This window comes from Epinephelus fuscoguttatus, linkage group LG2 (genome assembly GCF_011397635.1).
Source record: "Epinephelus fuscoguttatus linkage group LG2, E.fuscoguttatus.final_Chr_v1".
Classification (NCBI taxonomy): Eukaryota; Metazoa; Chordata; class Actinopteri; order Perciformes; family Serranidae; genus Epinephelus; species Epinephelus fuscoguttatus.
The window spans coordinates 24,265,398-24,285,492 of record NC_064753.1 but is presented as its reverse complement, the minus strand read 5'-3'; the positions used below and the strand labels follow the sequence as shown (position 1 = coordinate 24,285,492).

Sequence of the window (20,095 nt, the reverse complement as noted above, 5' to 3'; positions counted from 1 at the left end):
AGTCGTCTAGACCAGGACCTACCACTGCATTGCATGATGCCATTTCCTTCACACGCAGCATCACCTCTTGGTTAAATGTGGTTGGCCAGAAGACCTGTGACACCAGACCTCGACTGCACGCCTCTTGTGCTGTGAGCTTTCTTCCACAGAACAGCATCTCATTGGCCTGCCGTTGGAGAAAGGGGGGGGGGGTTTATAAATTATTTTCAAAATGTCAGGCAACCAAACTGGGTTTGATTTGGGTAAACAAAGGGGAATCAGGGAGTTTTAAGCAGTGACGCCCCGAAGGTGGGATGGGGCAAAGGGGGCAATCCACAGGCTCATCTTGTTAGTGGTATCTTATGAAACTAGACAACCTAAGGCATCCATTGGTACCAACCATGTCACAACAGTTGAAAGGGGGCTAATAATGCTTCTGCATTAGTTTAAAGTTTGCCAAGAAAAAAACTGGCATGGCTATTTTCAAAAGGGTCCCTTGACCTCTCACTACAAAATATCTGGATGAAAATGAGCTCTATGGGTGCCCACGAGCAGTGTCTGGAATTAACTTTTTGACTCACCGGCCAAGGGTGCTGGTAGAGCCCGCCAAGGATTTTTTTTTTTCCCAGATTAAAAAGTTGCCTTTTTTGTCACATATACGTCACATATAAGATGATTTTTAATACTTCAGCATGTGGATAAGTTCCCTCTGGTAAGTAGTGATGTAGTGTCTGTCTAGGGCTTTTATTGTGAAAGGTAAGGATGGAAGAAGTAAAGATAATTAGGGTTGGGTGATATGGACTAAAATTCATATCTTGGTATGGCGATACACGATATATATATATATCTCTGTATTTTCTATGAAATGGGCTACATGTTCAGCTGCAAGTCACAGTCACATTTGAGATGTCACAAGCATTTTTATATAAACAGACTGATATAAATAAAATGCAAAGACAGGGATTTTTTCCCTTCTGTTTTTTTCCCCACTTCTGCATGAAAAGAAATATATAAAATTAAAAGCAGGGCTGTACGTTAACGTTTTTTTCACACAGCACTGGAGCTACAGAGGTTTAAAGGTTTGCCTAACACTAGTGCTGGAAAATTATTTAAATGTTTTTATTCATTTAGGCTATTAATCTTAGTTATGTTACACAGCATCACCAGAGAGGCTGAGGGAGGGAAGGAGCAAGAGACACTTTGTCCTCGTTATATACATCTTGTATATGAAACGTCTGTGTTGTTGCTACTTTTTTTTTTTTTTTTTAAACACATCGGTTGCCTGCATCCAGGCACTGTCTCCATGTCACACAATAGACTGCAACTACCAAGAATAACAGCAACGCGCTATGCGCTGGGTTGCACGTGTGCTACTGTGGTCATTTCATTCATCTCACAGACTGATTTAGCGTAGCATATGCAACATATAGGCCGAGTCCCATTGTAGACTAATTAACAGACAGATTAAACAGAGGAGCAGCTCTGTGTCTCTCCGAGTGTTGCTGGAGAACTTGTGAGTGAATGAGTGGGGCTGAAATGTGTGGAGAGGAGAGATGCACACTGGTTACATTATGTAAGGCAACTTCACTCTATATTGATATAAATGGTGTTGTCTAAATTTATATCTTGCTTGAAAATATATCGATATATCATAAATAGTCATTATATCACCCAGCCCTGAAGCTAACATGCTGCTGCTGACACATATAGTTATGGCTTTCAGTTTAGGTGTGACACCCAAAGATTTTCAGTGGGCATCTGGCCACCCCAGTGAAAAATTTCTGGGGGCGCCACTGGTTATAAGGGGAATCAAATTACGACAAGCCTCGATATAGCTTTGACCCACCAGAGCTACTCCCAGGATCTGTGGGAAGGTGTAAGAGGAGCATCCAGAGGGGGTGAGGTGGAGGGCTGCACACGGAGTCTGAAACCAGGCCCTCTCACTGGCCCACACCACATCACACAGGGGCAGGATGGAGGCCCCTAAGCCCAGAGCAGGTCCATTTATTGCCGCCACAATGGGTTTCTTGAAGTGGATGAATGCCAACACAAACTCCCTAAAGGGGTCACAGAACGATCAGTGCCAGCTCTGTAAAGTGTAATAGCAAGTGAAAAGAGAGCCAGTGTTAAGAGCAGAAACATTTCTTCTTACCGCACAGCGTCAGAGATGCGGCTGCTCTCTTTTCTGCGGTCAGTGGACAGGCGACCTATCAGGTATGACGGCTCCAGGCCACTGCAGAAAACAGTCCCCACAGAGCTGAGCAACAATAATTTACTGTCATCAGCAGCTGCATTACCCAGAGCTCGACACACTTCCTTCATGATCTGCAGAGAAATAGGAGGAGATGCAAATTACAGTCTTACCTCACCTGACACATGAAGAAAGGTTTTAAAAAATAATAATATATAGAAGTTCAATCCTTAGAGCAAAGCTTGACATCCACTGAAAGATTCGGCAGACAGACATGCCTCAGAAATAATGATAAACACTGGGTATGAAAGAATGATTGCTTTTATTCCTACAATACTGACAGTGACAGCTAATGGGGAAAGTGCATTTACAATAGCACTACTCATCTAATGTACCAAGGCACCATATGATTAATATTTTCAATTTAGGGGCCACAGATTTGCAGGATCTAATTTTATAAGTGCTGCTGCTAAAGTTACTCATAATGTAGGCTTTTAGTCTCTTGTTACTGTTACAGGTGCAGTGGTGTGTGTGTGTGTGTGTGTGTGTGTGTGTGTGTGTGTGTGTCTCTTGTGTGTGTCAGCCTTCCCTCCTGCTTATGGTTTCTGTGGGTGACACACCGGTGTTCACTCACTGATTTAGGACCCCAACAGTTAAAAGACCAGGAGACACAAGCAGATGGTGAGCCATTTGGCAGTTTGGAAGCTGTGTATTGGTTGTATTACTAGTCAGAACTCCAGTTGTGGAGGGTCGGTAGTTCTCACACTGGAGAGAGCTTGTCTATTGGTTTGATACACTGTGTTGAAGCCTTTGTTTTATTAGTTCATTTTGTCATGTCTATTAATTTGTTCCGCTTTCTTCTTTTTTTTAGAAAGTAGTTTTTTAGTTCACATCACAGACTGTATGAACTAATTGACATGACAGCTCCCTAAAAGTTTAGCCAATACGTCACGATTGCCCCCTGGTGGCTGGCCACAGTATAGGTCATAAGCCCTGCCCCCTCAGTGTTCATGGATACAACATGGGCATAATTTAATGTTCAATGTACAGGTTACATTTTTCCCAAGGACAGTTTCTGTCATTTTAGATAGTTTTTATGATGTACGGTCAAGTGTTTATTTTTCTGATAACTTTGGTTGTAACTAGCCAATAGGTGTGCTCACATTCAATAGGGCTGCCTGAGATTGGTCAGACAGGGGTTTGGATGGGAACGCCATACCGTGGAGACAGCTACTGTGCAGACTCCAGCTGAATCCAAGTATCCACCATGTTGACTTGCAGACTGAGCCCTTGCGGACTTCAGTTGTACATAGTGTGATGTATTTACTGTCATCGCGTAAAGTCTGCAATGGCAGAGACTGCAAGCGGCTGATAGACAGCCCTTAAGATTGTTTTACTTGTTGCCCTGGAAACGTTCAACTATTACTGCTGTCATATTCATATATATGTCATATGAGTTGATAATTAGTTCCCACTCATCTGTTCCTGAAGAGAACAAGATATAAATCCCATGTATTGCCTTTTTTGTGACTGAACAAAAATTATTAATACATCTCTATATAACAGGCTACAGGGGTTCAAAAACAGAAATGTTCTTAAATAAGGACAGGACTATGACTCAATAAATTGGGCATTACTTACATTAGAAGCCTTCTTTAGTTTAGTAATTTTTTAGCCTATTTCACTGCACAGCCGGAAAGGCTGCAATAATAAAATGCATTTTCATTCCCTCTATAGCCTATACTTCAACATATTTCTGCATCATGATGTGTTTGAATATTATTTCTGCCCTACGCAATTCAAATAGCATTTTAATAGACCTAACTATCAATAACTATTTTATGCATTAAACTGTTTTTTTTTGGCACCTGAAAAAACCTCAACATCACGTCCATATTGCAGTGGACTGGGTTATTAAATCAGTGAAGTCTGTTGAAGTCTGCACCCCAAGCGGACTCTCTGGAAGTCTGCAGAAAGTCTGCTTGAGGACTGGCTGAATTGTGGATTTGGACGGCCCTCAGCACTCCCAGACTTCCTGGGTACGCGCCCGCAAAATCCACGAGTCCGCAAGTGCGGTGAAGTCTGGACATTTGGATTCAGCCTCAGGCTCCAAATGATACTGCCAGTGCAAGATGGCCGCGGCCGTATCTGGGATATTTTGGTTTCAATTTCGTACAGTGGGATTAAGAGGTGATGCGTTATCTGTCTTTCTATACGGTGTGTGTTTTATATCTCAGACCTTGTTTTAAGTCTTTATTTTCGAAGTATATTAAATTCTACATTTTTGGGTCATGCCCTTCTGTTTGCCTTGTTTCTTTATCTATCTTGATCTATTTTACCATGGCATCTACAAACAGCAAGTTCTTTCAGCAAAGTGGAATGAATAATAATTGAATTAAGAAACAGAAGCAAACTTCAAAAGAAGCCACATTCCATTAAAAATAGCTCCAGAGCACAGTGGGGTTTTAAAGGAGGCTTTGTCTAAAGTTACAATGTCTTTATCATGTCTGTTTTACAATTTAAAGTATCACAGAATCATGTGTTGTCAGCACAATGCATCGACTACCAATGCTAGTTAAAATGGTACCTGTTCATGGAAGTCAATGACTCATTTCTTAGATATAGTACATTTAAAGGAACAGGGTGGAGGATTTAGTGGCATCTAGCTGTGAGGACTGCAAATTGCAACCAGCTGAAACTTCCAGCATGAACTCGCGGTAAGAATTCCTTCACGGTTCTGTGTTCAGGAGGTTTTCACCAGGAGCTGAATTATCTGCAGAGTTCTCTTCCTGTCCAAAACAACTGGGCCAATGATATAAAATGGTAGTGTTTTACCAGCACTGCTAGTCACAGAGCTACAGTGGCTGATGCAAGAACACAAAAAATGTGACTGGCCCTATCTAGAGCCAGTGTTTAGTTTGTCCATTCTGGGCTACTGCAGAAACAACATGGCGGACTTCTTGGACAAGGACCCACTTCCTATGTAGATATAGACGGCTCATTCTAAGGTAACAAAAACAAAAAGATTCTCACTTTCACATGATTATACACTAAAAAAAATATACTTCTTATATCATATTCCATTTCAGCATACATATTCCCATAAATCCTTCACACTGGACATTTAAGACCCTGATGATGTAGAAACTATGTTAATTCAATGTCCATAGCTAGTATCGTCTTTTCACTGGAAAACAATGTTAGTATCGTATTCGTATATAAAATAAATTTCAAAATATGGAAGTCAGATTGTGTGGTGACACTGTTTCTAGCTAGTTAAGGTGACTTTCTGAGCAGCTCAGACTGCAGGTGAGAGGTTTACATGAAAACTTGCTGGGCAGCTTGTTTCCCTGACCAACCACCTGCCGGCAGCAACTGACTTGACTGTAGCAGCTACTCCTGCTGGCCGCAGTTTTGGACCAATAGGAAGAAAAGTTGTTAATGTAGATGCGATGTAATGACTCAAATACAACTTCAACTGTGAAAGAGTTGAGATGCTGTGTAAAACTTAAATAAAAACAGAATGCAATTATGTGCAAATCCTTTCTGACATATATTCAATTAAATACAGTCAAGAGACAAGATATTTAATGTTTAAACTGATAACCTTGTTGTTTTTAAGCAAATTTTCACTCATTCTGAATTTGATACCTGCAACTTGTTCCAAAAAGGTTGGGACAGGGGCATGTTTGACACATCTTGTCTTTAAACAACACTCAGTGAGCGTTTGGGACCTGAGGACAATAACTGTTGATGTTCTGAAAGTGAAATTGTTTCCCATTCTGGCCTGATATTTCCCATTCCGCCATACATTTGTGATAATAGTCAGGTCTGGACAGCAGGTGGGCCAGTCTAGTTCCTGTACTCTTTTACTGCGAAGTCACACTGTTGTAACATGTGCAGAATGTGGCTTGACATTGTCTTGTTGGAATAAGCAGGGACATCCCTAAAGAAGACATTGTCTGGATGGCAGCATATGTTGCTCCAAAACCTGTATGTATACCCTTCAGCATTCATGGTGTCCTTACAGATGTGAGAGTTATCCATGATGTCATGGGCACTAAAACACCCTCATACCATCACAGATGCTGGCTTTGTACTTTGTGCTGGTACCAGAATCTGGATGGTCCTTTTCCTCTTTAGCTCTTTAGGACACAGCGTCTATGATTTCCAAAAATAATTTCAAATGTGGACTCATCAGACCACAGCACACTTTTCCACTTTTTGTCAGTCCATCTCAGAGGAGCTTGAGCACAGAGAAGTCAGCGTTGTTTCTGGATGTTGTTGATATGTGGCTTTTGCTTTGCACAGTAAAGTCTTAACTTGGATTTCTAAATGCAGCAACAAACTGTGTTTAATATCAATGTTTTTCCAAAGTGTTCCCGAGCCAATGCAGTAATATCCTTTAAACAATCATGTTGGTTTTTAATGCGGTGCCGCCTGAGGGGTCAAAGGTCACAGGCATTCAGTGTTGATTTTCAGCCTTGCCCCTCATGTGCACAGCTTTCTCAAGATTCTCTGAATCTTCTGATGATATTATGGATTGTAGATGATGAAATCCCTAAACTCCTTGCAGTTGTGCTTTGAGAAACATCCTTAAACTGTTGGACTATTTGCCCACACATTTTTTTTTATAAAGTGTTGAACCTTGTGCTGTCCTTGCTTGAGAACAACATAGCCTTTCAAGGATCCCCTTTCATACCCAATCCTTATACCATCATCTGTTACCAGTTCACCTGTGGAATATTACAAACAGGTGTTTTTTGAACAGTCAATAATTTTCCCAATCTTTTGTTGCCCCTGTCACAACTTTTTCGCAACATATCGCAGGCATCACATTCAGAATGAGTGTATATTTACAAAAAGTTCATCAGTGTGAACATTAAATATCTTGTCTTTACACTGTATTCAACTGAATAAAGGTCAACGAGATTTGCAAATCATTGCAAATCTATTTTTATTCACACTTTACACAGCAAAGCATCCCAACTTTTTTGGAATTGAGGTTGTACATTTTTCTCTTAAATAATCAATTAATCAATGATCAGCCTTCAGCTAAGTACACTTGCATTGTTGTTTCACCCTGCCAGCAGTGCATCATTCAGCATTAACCGACAGGCGTTTGGCCTTTGCCTCATGTGATGAAAAAGGGAGCAAGCCTACATTGTCAGACAGCTGACCTGATAAGAAGTCATCTGGAAACCCACACCGCCACATCACTGTCTGCAGTCAATCTGCCCACTCTGTTGCTGCATTTTAATCAGATTATCACCCTTGACCCATATTAACCATTCAACCTCAAAGTGAATTTAATTCTCTGTCTCACCAAGCGCATAATCTGTCCCCAGTTTTGACTGGGTGTGGTGTGTGTGCGACTGTGGGTGATGATATTCTAGCAAGGTGAATTAGAAATCCTGCTCAAATAAGAAGCAGAGATAGGCAGATTCTGGTTCCAGTCTGCGATACAGAGGAAGAGAGCAGTCAAAGTGACATTCCTGTGTGGTGAGCAGACGCCTCGAGGACATTTGTAGACAAACAAAGTCTTGCAACAGCAAGCATCAACTCCTTTGAAATGAAATCACCACATCTAGGGGTCAATTAATCATATGTTTTAAAATTCAAGTAGGTCTGACAAACTTTTTTCATGTTTAGTTCTTTAAAATTTCCTTATGCCTTTTTGATATTGTAAGCTAAAGATACTTTTGGGTTTTTCTGTTGGACAATTTTTGATTTCACAAAACATAAATAGCTTGCATTTTTCTGGGCCTATATCCAAAACCACTCCCTTGTTCACTGAGGCCTTGGTCAGACTGCCAGCCCAAATCATGTTATCTGGCATATCCACATTGTATCAAGACTGATTTTAGGAAGTCTGGCAAGAAAAAAAACACATGAAATGTGACTTTCAGTCTGAACACCGCTCAAATAGGATTTCAAAGTGTCTTTAAACGCAACACACAATGACTATGTCAAATCCAGAATGACGGAAGTGCTGAGCAGATCTTTGCTGCTACTAGCAGAGCACTAAAGAGGAGGACATAAGGGACAACAGCCCGTGGACAGACGCCAAAATAAATTGTTTGTAGGGCAAAATTACAGACCTCCATTTCTCATGCTTCCGTATTGGACAACTGCATCACCAGTATTGCTACATAGCTACTGATGCCTATATTGTTACCACAGCAGCCCATGCAGATAGATTAGTGATGTCTGGACACACAAAAACAATCTGATTACTTGCAAATAAGAGTGTGGTCAGTCTGTTTTCAAGATCTGATTTGAGAAACAAAACTGATTTGGCTGCAGACTGAACGTAGCCTTATTCACTGCTCCCTACAGTGCAGACAGTAGTTTACTCTAGAGAGCGGTAGACACCACGGACATACATAAACTCAGATAAAATTACAGACAGTAAATTTCATTCACTACACGGTAAATGTTGAACAACTTAAGGCAGAGTCAAGTAGGGGTGTAACGATCAACATATCAAATCAATGATCAACGATCCAATATCATTGATACAAAGTGAAAACATCGATTTATATCATCATCTCCAGGTTACTAGCCTGGTTCCAGACCATAGACCCCACCCACTCAACTGAGTAGGCTTGCAATACTGGTCTGGCATACTTCAATGAATTTGCGATTTATCTTGTCCAAAGGATGGACGGACCAATGAACGCCGGGGGTCTAGCGATTAGCCAATCAGCGCCACGCTGATGTCAAGCTGTACGCCAGTGGGTAACTGGTGAGGATAGCAACAATGGCGACCGCTACAGATCCTACAGACCACATTAAAGATGCTATCGAGGTATTTCGCCACTACTTGCGTTAATGGAGGACCAAATTAAGGAAGCTGCTAAACTGGATTTAACAGCAATGCAGCAGGGCGCGCACAACGACGGAGACATTTTAAACGGGCAAGGCTCGCTTGTTTTCGGCACCCCCGAGGCATGGATACTAATGACGTCAGATTCTGGGTGAGTCGTTGATCTCTACTGATTGGTTAGGGAAAAATCAAATTCCCTCCCCCTTGTAAATCGCCTTCAATGGAAGCCATGTCAGACTGAAGGTTCTGGGAGCTTCAGTCTGACACTCAGGCTACCAGGTTACACCTTTATTTTGAAAGTGTGTGTAACCGTCAAACAGCAGCAGGCAGATGGGTAGCAGCCAAGAGAAACATCTTGAGGATAACGTTATTTACTCTACTCTACTACAGGTCAACAGACAGAGCACATGGCGTATGTAAACAATGCAGATATGAGATAAAACATGATGTAAGTGCCTGGATGGGCATCTAACTCTGCTAACTTCTTGAAGCAACACAGCTGCTCTGTTTCAACAATGTTCGGCTGAAAAAATATGCATGCAGGCTGAAATTCAGCCATGCTATTCTATCAAGAGATGTAGAATTTAACAGCAGGTGGACAGATTGATTTACTCTCACTGCCAACGCTACAAAGTTAAAATACCAAATAATCATAAACAGCCCATTGCAGAGGAGCCATCTTGTGGTAAAACAGATTTCTGAATGCTCATTTAGATCTATTTTTAATGTTGATAGTTTAATTTAGGCTTAAAACGCAGTGTTACAATAAGGCTCGGATATGTTTGGCAGATTGAATTATTTTTGGACAAAAATGGCTCTTTTGATAGTTAAGGTTGCAAAAACCTGCCTTGAAGGTTAACTTATCCAATGTGCTGTTTTATGTGTGGTAGTGGAGTCAATTAAAAGTAAACATTACTGCACTTTTTTTTTTTAAAGATATTTTTAGGGCATTTTTTGCCTTTAATTGATAGGATAGTGAAGTGTGAAATGGGTAGAGAGAGAGAGGGAGAGACATGCAGCAAATGGCCACAGGCTGGAGTCGAACCCGGGCTGCTGTGGCAACAGCCTTGTACATGGGGCGCCTGCTCTACCACTAAGCCACCGACGCCCCAACATTACTGCACTTAAGCAGTTACAAGTATTTACATTGTGTATTTGTAGTTTTTTATCTTTTATGGCCAAAGGCAAATAAGAAAGGTGTAGCAGCTTCTTCTGTAACATATTGTGTTAAATGGGCATATTATATTGACTCATATCGATCGCAGGCCCCTGAATCGCATCGCATCGAAATTGTATCATGACAGACTTTGTAATATTAGCAAATATTGTATCATTGTCCAAAGAATCAAAATAAAATTGGGATTTACACCTAAAGTCAAGGTGTCTCAGAGAGCTCCACTTAAGTCATTCATTTTTGAATCACTGTAAATTTCTAGGCCTTCATTATATCAGAAGTCATTTTCTCATGTCACAGTAAGAAAATCACAAATGTAAATAATGACATTACTGATGGCTGAAGTGAATTCCATTTAGCTGCTTTAGTTTCAGGGTGCTGACACTGTGCACGCTCTTTGTCACACTGTCACGGCTCACTGGGACACTTAGAACAGAGCAAGCCGTCGTTAATGTTATTAGTAACACCTGTGCTTTTCCTGTTATGACAAGTGGATATGTCTGCTGCACAAAAGGCCTATTGGGACTCTTTCCCCCCCACCTAATTAGTGTTTATTAAAAGCAGGTGTGCAGGAGTTTGGCTTTTTACATTCAAATAAACTAAGCACAAAAAGTAAGGAGATTATTTCTTTGTTGTAACAATGCTTCTTGGCAATAAATCTTATACCACTGGGAAGAATGTTTATTTCCCTTTATATTGTGCCATATTTGTAAGGTACATTTATGGGTTGCGCCCATGAAAAATTTGCCAAATCTTCTCTGCCAATGCCAAACAGCTTTTTTTTGTTTTTGACTCTTGTTTGGTGGATTGGATGATTGAAGTCTGAAGAAACAAGACATATTCACAATTTAACAATTTATTCATTTATCAAACAGGAGGCTCAGTAGCATGTGGAAGAACCATACACAGCCACAACAGCCTGGCACCTCCTCCTCATGCTGGTCACCAGCCTGTTCACCCACTGCTGTGGGATGGCATCCCATCCAGCATTTGTCGCGAGTCATCCAACGTGGTTGTGTTGGTCACTCTGGCACGAACAGCACGCCCAAGCTGATCCCACAAGTATTCAATGGGGTTGAGGTCAGTACTGCTGGCAGACCATTCCATCCTCTCCACTCCCAAATTCTGGAGGTAGTCTCTGAAAAACCCCCGCTCTGTGGGGGCGAGCGCTGTCATCTTGGAGGACAGAGTTTGGTCCCAGACTGTGGAGATATGGGATTGCCACTGGTTGCAGAATTTCATCTGGATATCTCTCTGCATTGAGATTGCCTCCAATGATGACAACCCTCGCCGCCCACACCATCACACTGCCTCCACCAAAAGATGTTACTCTATCGGTGCAGCAATCAGCAAAGCGCTGCCCACGTCTCATCCACACTTTGACCCTACGGTCCAACTGCCGTAGGCAAAATCTGGACTCATCGCTCAACATAACTTTCCTCCACATGTTCAGGTTCCAGTGCACATGTTGCCAACACCAGCGCAAACAGGCCTGACGGTGAAGGGAAGTCATGGCAGGCCTCCTGGCAGTCCTATGAGACTAGACATTGGCTGCATGCAGACTGTTCTGGATTGTCTGAGCAGAAAGCCGTCAGCCATATCATCCTGAAAACCTTGACTGCAAATCTGAAGAAGACTGCCTGCGGTTCCTAAGTGCTGACAGGATGAGGAAACTGTCTTCTTTGGGTGCCGTCTTCTTGGGACGCCCACTTCGCGGCCTGGCTCTGACATCCCCCGTTATATGGAACTTGGCCTTCAGTTTGCAGATGATATTAGGGCTCACTTCAAATAATGTCGCAACTTGGTTTTGCGGAACACCAGCTTGAAGTTGCCCTATCGTACGGGCTCTATCCACATCAGTCAAACGTGGCATGCAGATTCTTGGAGCAGACACTCAATAGCTATGTTTCCATCCAAAAGTGATTTGAATCATTGGGAAATGTGCATTAAAAGAAATACGAATCCTGTGCGTTTCCATTAAATGTACGGATTTTGGTGAAAACTACGAACTCACCCGAGTTCATAAGCTATAGATGATAGAATCAAGTAGATTTAGACCATTTACCTACAAAAAGAAAAAGTCAAATAATTCTTTGTTAACTTCTATGGGGAAATATAGTGTCAGATTAGTGGTGGATAGTAACAAAGTACATTTACTTAGGTACTGTACTTAAATCCAGTTTTTGAGTATCTGTACTTTATTCGAGTATTATTTTTTGAAGATTTATTACTGTGAACTTCTAAAATGCAAAAGTCCATTAACTGTGATCATGCAGTTCTGTGTGTGGTTTAGTCTCGCCACCAGACAATCAGAGATCTCCGCCTTCTGATAGTCTGGGGACACTCCTTTCTAAAGTGTGTTTAACACACCGGCGCGTCTTGCATTTCTAAAAAGGACACGCCTTCTTGGAAATGTGCGCTCCCCCTTTTCTCGTCCGCAAGAAAACAAACACACAGAGAGCTTGAAAATGGATGCCGAGAGATTAAACTCCGTTTTATCAAACGTGTGCTCATCCGTGAAGAATGGACGGATGACTTAGTTACAACATGATTGAGCTAACTGAAGTAGTTTCATGTCGTATCCGACGACGGGAGGCTTTTAACAGATGACGTCATGATGTTAGCTTTGCTGCTGTTAGCTGTCCCTGTCAGCTGCAGCCACTGATGCTTTCTAGACATCGTGATTTCCCAAAACTGAATAAATACCACACACAGCAACACAAAACTGCTTTGCTAGCTCAATCATGTTGTAACTAAGATATCCGCTGGAAAAGATATTTTTTTGAGGGACCGTTTAATGAGTTATTACCTATTACAGACACGACTAACGGCTAAGAAATAGTAATGTTTGTTCAATCATTGTGTTAATAGACTTTACAAACATCAGATTAGTCTAAACGGTGATACAGTGATGTGAAAAATGTGATATATATACAGTACAGGCCAAAAGTTTGGACACACCTTCTCATTCAATGCGTTTTCTTTATTTTCATGACTATTTACATTGTAGATTCTCACTGAAGGCATCAAAACTATGAATGAACACGTGGAGTTATGTACTTAACAAAAAAAGGTGAAATAACTGAAAACATGTTTTATATTCTACTTTCTTCAAAATAGCCACCCTTTGCTCTGATTACTGCTTTGCACACTCTTGGCATTCTCTCGATGAGCTTCAAGAGGTAATCACCTGAAATGGTTTTCCAACAGTCTTGAAGGAGTTCCCAGAGGTGTTTAGCACTTGTTGGCCCCTTTGCCTTCACTCTGCGGTCCAGCTCACCCCAAACCATCTCCATTGGGTTCAGGTCCGGTGACTGTGGAGGCCAGGTCATCTGCCGCAGCACTCCATCACTCTCCTTCTTGGTCAAATAGCCCTTACACAGCCTGGAGGTGTGTTTGGGGTCATCGTCCTGTTGAAAAATAAATGATCGTCCAACTAAACGCAAACCGGATGGGATGGCATGTCGCTGCAGGATGCTGTGGTAGCCATGCTGGTTCAGTGTGCCTTCAATTTTGAATAAATCCCCAACAGTGTCACCAGCAAAACTCCCACACCATCACACCTCCTCCTCCATGCTTCACAGTGGGAACCAGGCATGTGGAATCCATCCGTTCACCTTTTCTGCGTCTCACAAAGACACGGTTGGAACCAAAGATCTCAAATTTGGACTCATCAGACCAAAGCACAGATTTCCACTGGTCTAATGTCCATTCCTTGTGTTTCTTGGCCCAAACAAATCTCTTCTGCTTGTTGCCTCTCCTTAGCAGTGGTTTCCTAGCAGCTATTTGACCATGAAGGCCTGATTCGCGCAGTCTCCTCTTAACAGTTGTTCTAGAGATGGGTCTGCTGCTAGAACTCTGTGTGGCATTCATCTGGTCTCTGATCTGAGCTGCTGTTAACTTGCGATTTCTGAGGCTGGTGACTCGGATGAACTTATCCTCAGAAGCAGAGGTGACTCTTGGTCTTCCTTTCCTGGGTCGGTCCTCATGTGTGCCAGTTTCGTTGTAGCGCTTGATGGTTTTTGCGACTCCACTTGGGGACACATTTAAAGTTTTTGCAATTTTCCAGACTGACTGACCTTCATTTCTTAAAGTAATGATGGCCACTTGTTTTTCTTTAGTTAGCTGATTGGTTCTTGCCATAATATGAATTTTAACAGTTGTCCAATAGGGCTGTCGGCTGTGTATTAACCTGACTTCTGCACAACACAACTGATGGTCCCAACCCCATTGATAAAGCAAGAAATTCCACTAATTAACCCTGATAAGGCACACCTGTGAAGTGGAAACCATTTCAGGTGACTACCTCTTGAAGCTCATGGAGAGAATGCCAAGAGTGTGCAAAGCAGTAATCAGAGCAAAGGGTGGCTATTTTGAAGAAACTAGAATATAAAACATGTTTTCAGTTATTTCACCTTTTTTTGTTAAGTACATAACTCCACATGTGTTCATTCATAGTTTTGATGCCTTCAGTGAGAATCTACAATGTGAATAGTCATGAAAATAAAGAAAACGCATTGAATGAGAAGGTGTGTCCAAACTTTTGGCCTGTACTGTATATGTATATATATATATGTAGCTAAAAGCTCTGCTGGTTTTCTACCTGAAGTATTTGTAAACAACATGGCGATTCCCTCTATAATCCGGCCGGACGGATGAGTCATGGCCTTGTAAAAGATTATGTTTGTTTCTTTTAGTTGGCGAGAATGTGTCGCCGCAAACGCGACAAACATCCACTAACTTTGACGGCGTTTTCTGCGAGCGAGGCTGAGCCATTTTGTACCGCTACATGTGTTTCTAGTGGCACTATGTTTACAAGCACAAGAGTTCAGCGAGCCACCGAAGGACCGCCCTGCAGATTTACTATTGGTTCTGCAACGTAGGGAGTTTTTTTAAACTCTGAAATTGTATCCGCCCATCTAAACCCAAAATCAGGGAGAAAGTCATCAGTCTTTAGTTAAGCAAAGCGTCTAAAGACTGACTTGTGAGCCTATGTGTGGTTAGTTAAGCGAAGTGGTGTTTCCGTAACTCTAACTTGTGTGTGTGTGTTACTCAGATTGGGTAACACATCGGTAGAGATAGGCAGAGGAAGAGGTCATCAGCAGCCAGTTGTATTTAGTTTTGCAGTGTTACCATGGCTACGGCAAAGATTTCCCACCAGATCACCAGTGACCATACCTCAAGTCCACGTTTGAAGTTTTTGAGATGAAGAATGATTCGTATCACTGTAAAAGTTTGCTCTGTTTACAGCGCACAAACTTCATCACGGCCTACAAGAGTTTGCTAGACAACCTGAGAAATAATGTCAAGGTCAGTAAACACTGGCTTAATTCTAGATGAAAATTTTAAACAAAGTTGTCTAAGAGTGCAGTACATGCCGTTTTTGTGCTATGTTTGGTCAAATGAACTTGCCCATGAAGGTGTCGTACACTGAAATATTTGTACTGGGTGTTTTCACTTAAGCTGTGCATTCATATAGTACCCGGTGTTGTGTGTACGTGTAAAAAGTACTTTAAAAACTCAAGTAATTTTAAAAGCAAGTACTCCAGTACTTCAACTCAAGTAATAATTTGACTCAACTTTCGCTTGTATTGGTGTACTATTTGACCAGGAGTGTCTATACTTTGACTCAAGTAACAGAGTTGTGTACTTAATCCACCAATGCAGATTCTTGTAGTTAGTATGTTGCTTGATAAAACTGTCAAAAAGTCATAACACAGGATGTTAAAAAAAAAACATAAATAGCAGTATAGAACAGCACGCAGCAAGCTACAGTGTATTAAGCCAGAGAGGTGAGAGAAAGAGAACCAGCTAACAGCTCGGGGGACTTTCTCACCTAAAGCAAGCACCGAGTGTTTGGATAAAAAATGTTCAGGGATATTTTTGAAGATTTTTCGAAAAGCCATTCAGTAGGCACATCCGCAGACTCTCTTGTTCCTGTAGCTTCAAAGACTGAACGACAGAGAGGGAGCTATCAGAGCTGTTTGATAAGCCCACAGCTTACGGGCTTACTGTCACACATGAAAGTACACACACACACACACACACACACACACACACACACACACACACACACACGTGCACACACACAGTTTAGGCCACTTCAGTGCCTGTGAAGTACAGGCTGCCGTGCACACGGCGCCATATCAAAGCGAGAACCACCCTCTGTGGAAGATCTAAGACGCATCCTTCAATCTGAGGGGAGGAAAATCCTGTTTACTTAGATTTATGATCCAGAGGTGGATGATTGTGACACATGCCTTTATCCGTGGCTCAACTCTATATTTAAGGACCTCTAAGGAATCTTTTTTTTTTTTCAAATCAGTTTTCATTTCTTTAAATTGTTTTCTAAGTGTCAGTTCAAATTAGATAAAATTTTAAAATGTTTCCTAAATTAACATTTTCATTATGGCATGCTTAATTAGTATTATAAGCAAGTTGTAAATATGTACACCTGAATGAAATACGGCCTCTCCACTGTACAAGGTCAACATTAGTAAGTGCTGAGTAAATGTCACAAAGGCGTGTTTTAAAAGCATTCATGGAAAATTTCAAAAGCTGTTTGTCATATTGACAGGTTAAAACCTAACTGCTGGTACAGCAACATGGTAATTCATAAATTATAAATTTCTAAAATCAAACGGAAGGTTACAAAATGTCACAACAGTCTGTACAAAGAAGAGGGGGAAAAGCATCTACTGAACTGTGAGAGCAAGTCACTGAATATTTCCAGTGGAAAATTTTAATGGAGCAGCTTGTCGTTGATTGGAGTGTGGGAACAAGCAGCCAATCACAGGCTGGTACTTTCGTGCAGGCAGCCAATTCTGCAAGTGGATCATCACAATGCAAGAAGCTACAGCATCCGAACAGAGAGCCAATAAACCACAGTCAGTGTTGCAGATGCCCCAGCATTATTAAGCTGTCATTTTTTTAACCTCTTCATTGAGAATGGCTCGTGTAAAGCAGCACATTGTGACAGTAGCAATCATACACAGAAACACCCCCAAAATAGGTATAGTGTTGGATCCAATGTTATAATTACAGTCTTTGATAGAACTCATCCATCACTGTGACAGGTTATAGTGAACCACAGTGCAACTCCTGAATTAAAATGCACAGTTTGTTCTGCCACTGGATGTTTGATTGACATGGACTTTGCAGGTGATCGACAAAATGCTGAGGAGAAAGCACAGCATGTAGATTATGCACCCTAAATGCCTGAAGAGACGACTCAGCTGGTATATCATCAGACCAAATCAACAGCGCTTCTAAAATAGCAAGATCCTGTTTACATGTGTTCAGTGTAACGGAAAATCAGCAATCTATTAATAATTTACCAAAAATCTTTTGTTGTTTTAGGGTCTAAATTTCATCAGGCACAGACATCTGTTTTCAGTCACCATGAAATTTTATCATTGCAAAAGCAAGACCAATCTTTTTTTTACATTTTTGACAGCTGCTTCTATATTGAAGTATCCGAATAACACTGAAAGTGGAGCAAACAAGTTGTCAAATTGTTTAGGTTACTACACTGAATAAAATTTAACACTTTTGTTTTGGCTCCCATTCTCAGGTTTCAGTTAAAGATCCAAGACTTTTTTCATGCACTCAAGAGAAACATTTATCTTAAATTTTGGCCATAAATCTGTTAAAATCCATGTAAATGAGCACTTCTCTTTTCCAAAATAATCCATCCACCTGACAGCTATGGAATATTAAAATACTGATCAAACAGCATCATTACTACACAGGTGTGCCTCAGGATGGTCATAATAAAAGGCCACTCTAAAATGTGCAGGTTGATCTCACACACACACACACACACACACACACACACACACACACACACACACACACAATGCCACAGATGTCCCAAGTTTCGAGAGAGTGTGCCACTGGCATACTGACTGCAGAAAAGTCCAACACAGCTGTTGCCTGTGAACTGAATGTTCATTTCACTACCACAAGCCCTCTCTAATGTCCTGATTTGGCAATACATCCAACCAATACAGTGAAGAACTGCTGTCAGGTCAAGAACCTGGGGTCTCATTTATAATTATTGTATATGCATAAAACGCAGCCTGAAAGAAGCGTATGCTACCTTCCACACAAAAGTTGTGATCTATAAAAACAGACTTGATGGGAGAAAGTTTGACCCGTGCTTACAAACACTGGAGACAGGAAACTGACGACGCAGACAGTGAGGTGGAAGCCTGATTGTAGAAATTGTCAAATATTTTTTGGCACACGCCATTTTTGGCTTTTGTCCATACGTACATTTTTAGTATGGATCCTACGCACTGTTTTATAATGAGATCGATGATGAGCATGCCAATGAGCATCCCTAAGATGGTTACTGACAGTTTGTGCGAAGTTTTTCAGTTGAGAAAACCAACTCTTGCATCAGCTGTTTGGTAGCTGCCCTACGTTAATCTGGTGTGGCTACTGATGGGCTATTGCAGTTTCATGTGGTCTGCAGTTGTGAGGCTGGTTGGATGTACTGCCAAATTCACAGAAATGATACTGGGAATGGCTTATGGTCGTGAAATGAACATTCAGTTGTGGTGGACATGCCAGTGGCACACTCCCTCAAAACTTGTGCCATCTGTGGCATTGTGTGTGTGTGTGTGTGTGTGTGTGTGTGTGTGTGTGTGTGATCAACCTGCATATTTTAGAGTGGCCTTTTACTGCGACCATCCCAAAGCACACCTGTGTAGTAATGATGCTGTTTGATCAGTATTTTGATATTCCACACATCAGGTGGATGGATTATTTTGGGAAAGGAGAAGTGCTCATTTACACAGACTTTAACAGATTTGTGGCCAAAATTTGAGACAAACATATCTATTAAGTGCATGAAAAAAAGTCTTAAATCTTTGACTTAAACCTGGGAAAAATGGGAGCAAAGAAGAAGTGTGCATAAATTTTAGTTCAGTATATTTTGATTATTCTCCCAATCTTAATGATCACTATGCCGTCTTCCAAACAGCCCGTTTAGACTTATCTTATCTGACACTAATTGGACAAAACATAAAAGTTAGCGTTGACATTGCAATCTCTGGCAGAGATGTCAGTGTTATTTCTTAACAGCAAGCAGTGGACACATTGGAAATCTTGCCATCTCTAGGGTCTCCAAGTATAATTACACAATGCTCACCTCTATGAACTCCCTGCATAATTTTCTCTCCACTTCATCTGACATTTTGCTGCAATAACAACAGATGGCATAACGCTGGATTGTATGTACCCCTAATTACTTTACTTGTAGAAATCTTGTTTGGCAGGAGGCAGTTTTTGAGGAAATTCTGTGTCAGTACTAGGGACAGAGCCCAAGAGCTACTCCCTAACCTTTATGCTGAGTATACACGCTCTTTTTCGGAAATGGCCTGAGTAAGATTCATGCAGCTTTACATATTCACACCTGGCAGCTGTCAAATAAAACCACACTTTTCTAAAGTTGTCTCTTGAAAAGCTCCCCTGGAGCAGTTGGGGAGTAAATGCATAGCTCCAGGGCATCTGTACAGCCGTTAATGAGGAAACTTTCCTCATTTATATTTCTCAAACAGAGCTCCATGGCAACTGGGATACAATCAAAAAGTTACATAATTAAATGCAGTTCTTGAAACACTGAAACACACCAGAGAAATACAGAAACATAGGAGATGAAAGCACATTCCCGCTCTCACCTCTGGTGTCAGAGAGTTGTTGTCTGTCGTTTGGCTGGAGAGAAGGACATGCGTGAAGCCTTCCTCCTTCCTGACAACGATGTCTCGGAATCGACAGTTGCTCTCGTTCTGTCGCACGTTGTACCTGAGCCTCTTGTCGAACACGTAGCCTTTCTCCTCGGCCAGCTTCCGCTTTACTGAGCTGTGTAGATGCATCTTGCCATTGGCCAGAGGGGAGCCTGACACAGAGAGGGAAT

At 41.5% G+C, this 20,095-nt stretch overlaps 1 protein-coding gene across 1 annotated transcript in view; it reads right to left on the bottom strand.

Annotated features, from left to right (window-relative positions):
* Positions 1-20,095, bottom strand: part of LOC125881963 (chromodomain Y-like protein 2) — a 50,728-nt gene that overhangs the window by 3,380 nt on the left and 27,253 nt on the right. The window contains exons 3-6 of the mRNA XM_049565483.1: positions 19,860-20,077; positions 2,132-2,304; positions 1,826-2,036; positions 23-166 (exon numbers count right to left, since the gene is read on the bottom strand). Of these exons, the coding sequence (XP_049421440.1) occupies positions 23-166; positions 1,826-2,036; positions 2,132-2,304; positions 19,860-20,077 (746 nt within the window). The remainder of the gene's footprint in view (positions 1-22; positions 167-1,825; positions 2,037-2,131; positions 2,305-19,859; positions 20,078-20,095) is intronic.